General features: G+C 45.5%; 2 protein-coding genes across 2 annotated transcripts; one reads left to right on the top strand and one right to left on the bottom strand.

Annotated features, from left to right (window-relative positions):
- Positions 1-395: 395 nt before the first annotated feature.
- LOC119367101 (probable flavin-containing monooxygenase 1) lies at positions 396-2865 on the top strand. The gene is made up of 5 exons (XM_037632715.1): positions 396-836; positions 1253-1490; positions 1681-1856; positions 1954-2306; positions 2405-2865. The coding sequence occupies exons 1-5, from the start codon at positions 396-398 to the stop codon at positions 2754-2756; spliced, it is 1560 nt and encodes a 519-aa protein (XP_037488612.1). The 3' UTR covers positions 2757-2865.
- A 676-nt stretch (positions 2866-3541) lies between these two features.
- Positions 3542-8331, bottom strand: LOC119367100 (putative F-box/LRR-repeat protein 23). Its single transcript, XM_037632714.1, has 2 exons — positions 8007-8331; positions 3542-4466 (listed from the first exon to the last, which is right to left on the bottom strand). Exons 1-2 carry the CDS (start codon positions 8309-8311, stop codon positions 3809-3811), a joined length of 963 nt encoding a protein of 320 aa, XP_037488611.1. The 5' UTR covers positions 8312-8331; the 3' UTR covers positions 3542-3808.
- Between the last annotated feature and the right edge of the window lie 1975 nt (positions 8332-10306).

The following is a 10306-nucleotide window of genomic DNA, read 5'->3' as shown; positions in this document are numbered from 1 at the left end:
GTGGAGCACTGACTATCGATATATCTCGAGTGCGGTACGTATCGTACACGTCTACAATCTACACATACGTGTGCGTGGCTTGGTCCGTGCTACATGCAACACATGCAACGTGTACACGTGCCACGATTTGCTCAGCGACAAGGCCTATCATTGTGTGGCTGGACAACTGACGCCGTAGTTGCTCGGCGAAGACTAAGTGTGGACTTGAGACGAATGATAACAAAAATAACACGTCAGATCGAATGGCGCGGTGCTTTGAATATGTCATCCAAATCCAAGAATTTCAACAAAGCACGTGGTGCAAAACTGCTCTCTGGCCACCTATATGACCACGATCGATCTAGCCACACCATGGAACACACACGTTCATACTCGTAAACTAGTAGCCGCGCGCAATGGAGAAGAAGAGGGTGGCCATCGTCGGAGCCGGCGTGAGCGGGCTGACGGCGTGCAAGCACCTGCTGGAGCGTGGCTGCCGGCCGGCCGTCTTCGAGGCGGACAAGCTCCTGGGCGGCGTGTGGGCGCGCGCCCCGGACTGCACTTCGCTGCAGTCGGAGCGGCCCATGTATCAGTTCTCCGACTTCCCGTGGCCGGAGTCCGTGATGGAGGTCTTCCCGGACCGCCGCCAGGTCGCCGACTACCTCGACGCCTATGCCCGCCACTTCGGCGTGCTCGACTGCGTCAGGTTCGGGCACCGGGTAGTCGGGATGGAGTATGTGGGTGTTGGCAAGGAGGAGGTGGTGGCATGGGAGGAGTGGGCCGGGTGCGGCGAGGCGTTTGGTTCTGGCGAAGGTGAGTGGCGTCTCACAGTGGTCGACGCCGAGGGCAACATCGAGGTACATATATTGATTGATAGATGAACTAGGGGTTTTTCATAGATGAAGTACCTAGTTAATCCATGCCTCTGTCGACCACGTTTGTATGGTTTTCACTTTGAATGAGATTTAGATAAAATTCATTGAATTTCAGTAGACACTGAATATTTAGCTTTCGACCAAAATATTTAAGCAATTTCGGTAGTACACAACAATTCAAGTATCTTTTTAAATATTTTTCAAATTCTTTTAAAATTTTGGTTAATTCAAATGTTTCAGCCCTTTGACCGAAATCACTGAAACTGTTGCTGAAATATTTCCAAAACTGGAAGTGAAAACCACTTTGCTTCCATTTTCTAACCCCTAGCCTGTAATGTCCGTTTTCAATAAGTGAATCTAATGAGATATTAAATGCTTCGTATTTTTCCTGTCTCCAGACACACGTGGCAGACTTTGTGGTTCTTTGCATTGGGAGGTTTAGTGGTGTGCCCAACATACCCACTTTCCCTCCGGGCAAAGGTCCAGAAGCATTTGATGGGCAGGTGATCCACACCATGGATTACGCCAAAATGGGCACCAAGAAAGCTACCGAGATGTTAAAGGGCAAGCGTGTGACTGTCATTGGCTACTTGAAATCAGCTCTCGACGTAGCTGCTGAATGTGCAGACGTAAATGGTACACAATCATACAACTAAAATTTTATTTCGTCTTTGCGCGGAAGTAACTATGTCATCATTGCAATTTTTGTTTGCATGACCAACAATATGGCTGTTTTTGGTCATTACATTAAATTGTGTGCAATGTCTGCCTGAATTCTAACAATTATTCTCGATGAGAACTTAGATAAAGCTTGCTGATCCTGCAGGTATTGAACATCCATGTACAATGGTAGTCCGAACAAAGCATTGGATCATACCAAGCTACTATGCTTGGGGTTTCCCTATAGCAAACTTATATCTAAATCGCTTCTCTGAATTACTTATCCACAAGCCTGGTGAGGGCTTCCTACTATGCCTCTTGGCCATCATCTTGACTCCACTGGTACTGAAAATCAGCATGTTATTTTGTATTGATGCCATTTACACTTAGGTTTCAAACTAAATTGACACATGCTTAATTCTTGTTTGTATATGAATAGAGGTGGTTATTCTCAAAGTTTGCTGAGAGCTACTACTCCATCCCCATGAAGAAGCATGACATGGTGCCTGAGCATAGCTTCTTTGAGGCACTAGCGACATGCTTGATTGCCATTACACCAAAGGACCACTACAAGAGACTAGACGAAGGCAGCATTGTTCTGAAGAAGTCCAAGACCTTTAGCTTCTGCAAGGAAGGTGTAGTTGTTGAAGGTGAATCTTCGCCGATAAAGAGCGATATAGTGATCTTCGGAACGGGATTCAAGGGAGACCAAAAGATCACGAACATGTTTACTTCAGAATACTTTCAGAGTATTGCAGTTGGGCCAACATCCTCGACGGTACCTCTCTACAGGTTACTTTACTATTGCTACCTGGCTTTTGTGTACATGTGTACCTGATTTCCAATCTAGATCAGGTTATTGAATACACTCTTCATTTTTTTATATTCAGGGAGTGCATACATCCTAAGATTCCGCAGCTCGCGGTCCTCGGTTATTCAGAGAGTCTAGCGAATCTGTACACTGCAGAAATTCGGGCCAAATGGCTGGCGCATTTCATTGATGGTGGATTCAAATTACCAAGTGTGAAAGCAATGCAGAGTGATATCCTTGAATGGGAGAAGTTCATGAAGCGCTATTCCCGTGTCTACTTCAGGAGGTCCTGTATTGGGCTACTTCACATCTGGTACAATGATCAACTATGTCAGGACATGGGATGCAACCCGAGAAGGAAGAATAGCATTTTAGCTGAATTATTTGAGGTATATGGTCCCCGTGATTATGTTAATCTTCACCCCAAGTAAGAGGAGTTCTTGGTATGATTCTTATGTTCAACTCATATGTTCTGAGCAATCGATGTGGGTCATAGCAGCTTAGTATGTTTTTATTGTGTATTTTCTAGCCTGGTTATCCTTTATGGTCAATCATATGATATTTTGGTAAATAATGATTTTGTGATGAACATACATTAGATATCTTAAACATATGATATTTCTATAAATAATGATTCAGTGATGAACTTAGAACATCACGATATGAGAAAATGAACCACGCGCATGGTTAAGTCAGCGTTGCCTTCCGCCAATATTATATCTGGTGACCGGTGAGACACACAGAATATGTTTGATCTCTACAAGCTTTAGGCAAGAATTCAACTATTCTACTAACCATGTAGACTAGGATTAATCTTCAAGCATCCAAAAATGCCCGCCTATTATGTCAGCCAAGAGGCAGGGCAAATCAAGACCTGTGAACACTCCGTGGGAGATAAGTTTGTTCCTAACTACATGGTTCAATCTAGCATAAAGGATGTGCAATATCAACCATTCCTAGTGTTGCAGAGATATTCCAAATCAAATAATAACCATTTCTAGTGTTCCACTTGAGCTACTCCATGTGACAAATCAAATAATGGCTTCCTATTGCAACTGAGCGCATGAGACAGCATTCCATTATTGCAAACAACTACAACAAGCCTGCAGTCTTTACTGGCCACTAACGTCTATCGCATTGCGCCATTTTGAGAGGATTCAATGGCCACGATGGGGGCAGACACAAAGAAACCAAAGTCATAACAGGAGTGTCATACTTCATTACAAGAATCTAATTCCATGACAAGTCACAAGGCAGCACAAACTACAAGTGAAAAGAGTGATAATCGAACAACCCAGTCTCACAGCAAGAGGATGGATTAGTTTCTTGCAAAAATGTGAGAAACAAACAGGTGACACGAACACAAGAGAATCACACATAACAAAGTGCCCGAACCCCACTTCAAGGATTTCATTCAACAACAGGTGAACACCACATCATTTCAGCTCCAAATCCCGCCAAAGTGAAAGCCCATGGTCAGCATTTAGATGTCATCGACATCATACATGGCAGATTCTGAGCCAACATCATCATAATCATCCACATAATTGAATTCACCATCAGAATCATCATCCATGACCACATCCAATAAATCATCGTGCATATCAACCTCAAAATCAGAACCAGAGTAATCTTCACTGTAATCCTCACTGTCAACGTAGGCCCAGTACTTGAAATCAGAGATGTGATCATGAGGAAGCTTAAGGTTTCTAATTCTAGCACACTTTGATTTCATAGCATCATCAATTTGGAGGTTGTAGCACATACGTATGTCAAGTGATTCAAGGTGAGGGCAATGGTCAAGGATTGCTATCAGTCCATCATTAGTTACTTCTCTACCAATCAACTGAAGGACTTGGAGAAGAGGCATACTTTTAGCAATCCATGATGCTTCTGGGTCAATCTCCATGCGCTCATAGGCTGCATCAAACCGCTTATGAAAATCAGCCCAGCGTTCATTTAGCCTAAAGCATTTCAGTTGTGAGCGGCTTTTGTCAACTAACTCGCAAAAATTGCCATACAATGAGCAGAACCAAATATCCAGTTCTTCAATCTGAGGAAGGCGATTAATTGCCTCTGCCAACCCTTTATCAGATACTTTATCACAAAAGCTGAGCTGAAGGCTCTTCAATGAGAATGCTCTGCATTGAGACATGGTAAGTTTTTAACCAACCCAAACATTTAAGCTATATCAAATCTAAACATGCTTTCCAAGCTCACAATGAGAAATATCACTGGAACAACATAATCTTCAAAAAGGTTGATAACTGCAGTCACATGCAAATGAACTTCAATATGCAGTTCTAACAAAATACCACACGACTTGATACTGTGTGTGAATTCTACATATCACACTCAGTCAAACGATGAGAAGAAGAGCAGAAGAGGGCAATGAAACATGTGTCAGGTGGCATCCACCCTACAGCAGGCGCAAATTCAAGCCTAAACTAGATTCCGCTAATGACGTGTGGTCCAAGAAGAGAGTTCCTTACTTTCAACTCCAGTAAAGACTATAGATATAATTAAGAAAGAGTTTGAATAGGTTATTTTTCAATTAGGAAGTCAGAATAATTAGGAATTGTTGAGTTAGATTCAGATTGAGGTGAAGTCAGATAAGTTTGTACGCATAGCCTAAATAATGGCCAAACACTGGCTGAAAAGTAATCAAGCAAGTTTAATCCCAATCTTTGTTCCCCTGCTATCACGTCGGGCGTTCTGTCTCTCTCTGCTCAACAAGAGTGAATTGCAGAAAACCACCAAATTGAAGTCTAGGTTTGCAGAAAACACCGGTTTAAGAATTTGTGAAAAAAAACATTGATTCTCAGACTAATCTTTTGCAAAAAACATTGATCAGTCTCTTTGGGCATTTTAACTGTGATTATGACATGTGGGTCCCACATTTGATGACCTGGCATAACGATCTACAGTAGATGACGTTAGATGCGGAATTGTCTAGATTTACAAATAGTCCCTATAGTTTTATAGGGACACCCTTCAATAATAATAATAATAATAATAATAATAATAAGCAATCAGCTCCAAATCATATTTGGGCTCCCAAGCAGCCGAGCAAAGCTGCAGGACGCCGGTCATGGGCCTCGTCGCCAGGAGCGGGAGCAGAGGGCACGGGCACATGCACGTGGCTGCTGCGGCAATCGGCGGCGGAGTTGGCTGGGCGGGTGGGCCGGCACATTGATTAGTCAATCATTTTCTCTCCATCTCTAAAAAATCCTCCCATGTCGTCGTCGGCCAGCGAGTGCCCTCGTCGTTGTCCAATGGCCCAGACCTCGAGCACGGCCCGCCACAGAGCCAGACGCTGCCGCCATCCTCGTGGCAGCCGGAGCTCACCGGTTGAAGAACGCATGCGCCTGCCCCTCTGGCTCCTCGCCCCTCGTGGCAGCCGAGGCCTTCACGAGGCGGCGCCGCCGCTGAGCTTGCCAGTGATGCGCTCTGGACCGGCCTCCCCTCTGCCATGAAGCTCTGTAGCCGGGAGTTCCCCGGCCACCCTCCTGTATCTGTCGAGGACACCTTCGGGCACCTACCTGGAGGGCCAGAACGCGAGCATGGGGTCGCCGGCCACCCCCAGGACCCAACAAGCGCCCTAGGGCGCCCACCTGGAACGCGAGCACGGGGTCGCCTGACACCCCCGGCACCCACCTGCGCACCCCCAGCACGGGGTCGCCGGCCTACTGCCTCCTCCTTCCTCCTTGGGTTACAAGCGCCCTAGTGGTTTTTGGCAAGAAATCGTAAACCAATGTTTTCTGCAAGCCTAGGCGCTAATGTGGTGGTTTTTGGCAATTTACTAGCTCAATAACCATGGGTAAACGAGGTGTACAGTTTCGTCCCTCCTATCAGCCACAATCAGAATCTTCGCTCAACCAAAACCTTTATACCCCAAGCCTATGACACCATGCTTCTGGTAGAAATCATACTTGGTATATCCAGCAAATTCAAACATCAATCAATAAAAGTGAGATCACTTTATTTCAATGCACCAACAGATCAACACAACGAAAAGAAAATATGAGCTCTGACTAGCACTACGCTTACCAAGCAAATAGATGGTTGCTTTGTATTAGCGGACTGTAACACTATTTCAGAGGAACAAACTCATACCCTTTTCACAAAAAATAAATAAAAAGATGGTCGCAGGAATATTTCAAAAAAATGGAGGCTTTTTGCTTCAGCGAGGGGATATAGAAGTTGCAGTACCATAACAGAAAGTACTCCCTCTGTCTCATAATGTAAGACGTTTTTTGACTCTATTGTAGTGTCAAAAAACGTCTTACATTACGGGACGGAGGGAGTAGCTACTAACAATTAACAATTACACATTTATTTGTTCACTACATAGTATAGTTGTTGACTGATTGTTATTACTACATGATACAGATTTACACAAAGGGTATGGAATGTGCAACCCAGCAAAGGGCCTTCAACAGTTTGTATGAAGGAAATGTTGAAGGGGAGGCCCCGACAGTGCAACAAATATGAACCAATTCGAGTATGTAGTTAACTACATGAAATGTGCAGGCTCGCTAAAACGTTCAGCCTTTAAGTAGAATGGTTATTTTGCACATAGAAGTCACCCAATCAGCATGGTAATTTGCTGTCAACCAACAAAAATATTCAGATGGCCTTTTGCCCTGTGAAGTCTCCATGCTGAACCTCACCTACCCTTGTACTCCCTCTGTCCCAAAATAAGTGCCTCAAGCTTAGTACAACTTTGTACTAAAGTTAGCACAAAGTTGAGATATTTGTTTTGGAATGGAGGGAGTATGTTTTAGGGATCAATCCCTATAGTTGTACCCAAAGAGAACAAGACACCAGCCTCAGGAATCGTGCTATTGGCAGAGAGAACAGGCCAATTCCCTCCGGGATGACAAACCTTCACTATTCTACTCTGCATACATTTTCTGGGTTGCTCCACGTATTCTCCCGAGCTATGTGCTAGGCAGCATTTAGCAAGGCACATTGAGTCGCACAAAGATACAGCACTAGAGACTCACGCGATATATTCTAAGCATTTTACTGCTGAGTAGCATTTCACTCCCTCCAATTTTATGTATACGTTATTACAAAAAAAACTTTTTTGGTACTAAAACTAGAATTGTCAGAAAAGATAAGGAAATGAAAGGATATTTACATATTGTACACTGATCTTGGATCGATTAACCCACTCTCGGGCTCCCAGCGTGCCATTTGATCTTAACATAACCAACACCTAATCTTCTGTACGAAATACTGATTACCAATTGAACATTTTCAGAAATTTAAGACAAGTTCATTTGTGTTGGTGAACCCCAATTTGATAAAGCAACGGTCCACATCAAAAGGCACTACAAAGTAAATCTGAGGTTCATACGGAGAACAAATTCCTTGCAGAAATAAAAGGATGCAAAAAGGTTGTCAAATAACACAGCAGAAAGGTCCATTTTCTAAGCAAGAGCAAACGTATATCACCAGGAGCTTATGTTGAGTTAAGAAGATATATCATGATATGCGTTTTAATTTACGAGGAGTACGATCAAGACTGTCCTCTCAGCCCAACTAAAGGTACTAACTGGCAGAGACTCACAATTACATACAACTTTGGTCATCAGAACCAATCAACGAAATTATTTGCAACCTCACGGAAGAAATGGGCATGTATGTAACAGGAAGAGGAAAGATGTGGCAACCTGTCGGAGATGTAGCGGAGGAGGAGATGAGTGACGAAGGTGTCGGCCGAGAAGGCCTCCATGGTGCCAGCGGCGCGGTCGACGGCGGCGCAGGCCATGGCCCCGGCCTCCAGGATGTCTCCATCGTGGGTCATCTTGACGCGACGCCACAGCGTGGTGTCGCTGTCGGCGAGACGGCGCCACGCGTGGCATACCTGCCCGGCTCCCGTGAGGAGGTCGGCCGCGTCCAGCTTCCCGAATATGGTGGAGAGCGCGTCTGACTGCATCCCGGCCCAGTCGCGGCTCTCGCCCTCCTCCTCCTCCATGGGTGGCCAAGGAGCGGCAGCGGTGAGGTGGGGCTAGGGTTTGCCAGGAGAGGAAGAAGGGGCGAGTCGGCTTGGGGCTTAGGCCAACTCCAACGCATGATCCCATCCGCTCCGTGTATGACCATTTGAGCCCAAACAGATAGACGGCACGGCCTAACCCATGAACGCATCTGTATTTTTTGTCCGTTTGGCGTCCGGCCCGCCCTATTTTCTACGCAAACTTGCGTCTGGTTTGCATTCACACGGACGTCGAACGAACGCCCACGCGTTTGCTCCGCGTCCACCTCGGGCCCGTGATACGACCATGAGTAATTTACATACGATGGTTGCTGCTGGTGATATGGCCATGTCTAATGCTAGTGTTCTGGACGTTCACAAAATACAGGTGCAAGTCAATTGTTTAAAAGAAGAAAAGTCCGTGGGTGTATATTTATTATATGAGAATAATTACGTGGACGGTGAAGGGCTAAATCAAGGCAGAAAACATGCATGCAAAATTAACCATGCTCATTTTCGCAAGGAAAAATCAACGTGTATCAATAATACTTGGAAAGAGATGGGATTGTACGCTGATGAAAGGGGACGAGACTTGCCTGCTCCCTCCCCGTGCTTGATTTAATTGGAAGAAAATAAGGCCCGGCCCCACCCCCTGAAAATCGGGGAGGAGGGGGGAGATGATTAGATTAGAAAATAAAAAAAGAAAATAACAGCCGTAGGATGAAGTGGGAGCACGGATGAGAGCATGGGAAAGGAGCAGGCAAGCCGGATCGGATGAAAGGGAGCACGCGAGCTGTGATATATTCAATTCAGTCAACAATATAAAGGAGAGAGATTTATTTCTATTCTTGCCACTTCCATGTAAAAGGAAAGTTTTTCAACGTGGCAACACTTCTTGGAGCCTGATACGTGATTTCTTGTCATTAAAGGACATGGAATGGGGCCCACCCGCAGCACATGAAGCACTTGAAGATGGCGCACAAGTCTATATAAATAGTTCCTCTGTTTCAAAATAGATGACTCAACTTTGTACTAACTTTAGTACAAAATTGAGTCATCTATTTTGGAACGGAGGGAGTACCTTTTTATCTTAAGTTAAGTTTAAGTCAGTTTAGTACCTGTTGAGATGTAAAAGGCAGGTGCTATTAAATTAGTAGAAGGTCACGTAAGATGGCACCAGAGATAGATGCGTTGAGTTTGTCGGTCAAGTTAGAGTCGACCATTATATAAGTCCACGTACGTGCGCCATGTAAAGGAGTTTTTTTTTTTTTTTGGAAAACGATTCATTTCATCGGGCTGATATTACGTGAAACAAGGGTTCGCCGGCATCTGGTGCATGTGGTATGCATCTGGTGCAACAAGGGTTCGCCGGCATCGCGACACGAGCTCGTGGGCCATTGAGTAGCGCCATGTGCTCAAGGGTTCACCGGTGAGACAATGGAGCATCACCCGGGCCGTCGGAGCATCACCGTTGGTGTGATAGAGCATCGTCGATCTACCTGAACCTCGCGAGTGCTACAATGGAGCATCGCCAGGCCGTCGGAGCATCACCGTTGGTGTGATGGAGCATCGCCCGTCTGCTTGAACCTCGCAAGTGCTAAAATGGAGCATCGCTTGGCCGTCAGAGCATCATTGGAGCTGCAATGTAGCATCATCGGTGCTATGATGAAGCATCGTCGGGCCGTCAGAACCTCGTGGGTGCTACAACAGAGCATCGCCGGCTGAGGGAACCTCACGGATGCTGCAACGAAGCATCGTCGGACGTCGGAACCTCATGGGTGCTACAACGGAGCATCGCCGGCTGATGGAACCTCACAGATGCTTCAATGGAACATTGTCTGATACCGAAACCTCACGGGTGTTGCAAGGGAGAATAGCCGGCCGACAAAACCTTACGGATGGTGCAACGGAGCATCGTCTGACACCCAAACCTCACGGGTGCTACAATGGAGCATCCTCGGCCAACGGAACCTCATTGATGTTGCAACGGAGCATCGT

Source organism: Triticum dicoccoides, chromosome 2B (genome assembly GCF_002162155.2).
Source record: "Triticum dicoccoides isolate Atlit2015 ecotype Zavitan chromosome 2B, WEW_v2.0, whole genome shotgun sequence".
NCBI classification, from domain to species: Eukaryota; Viridiplantae; Streptophyta; class Magnoliopsida; order Poales; family Poaceae; genus Triticum; species Triticum dicoccoides.
This window is presented reverse-complemented; position numbering and strand designations above follow the sequence as displayed.

What these genes read in the sequence shown, in the direction of transcription:
- LOC119367101 (XM_037632715.1), top strand. Translation starts at nt 396, where the DNA reads ATGGAGAAGAAGAGGGTGGCCATCGTCGGAGCCGGCGTGAGCGGGCTG. An exon ending in CCATCATCTTGACTCCACTG is followed by an intron (nt 1,857 to 1,953) that starts GTACTGAAAATC and finishes GTATATGAATAG; the next exon opens with AGGTGGTTATTCTCAAAGTT. An exon ending in TCGACGGTACCTCTCTACAG is followed by an intron (nt 2,307 to 2,404) that starts GTTACTTTACTA and finishes TTTTATATTCAG; the next exon opens with GGAGTGCATACATCCTAAGA.
- LOC119367100 (XM_037632714.1), bottom strand. Translation starts at nt 8,311, where the DNA reads ATGGAGGAGGAGGAGGGCGAGAGCCGCGACTGGGCCGGGATGCAGTCA. An exon ending in CTCCGCTACATCTCCGACAG is followed by an intron (nt 4,467 to 8,006) that starts GTTGCCACATCT and finishes GTCTCAATGCAG; the next exon opens with AGCATTCTCATTGAAGAGCC.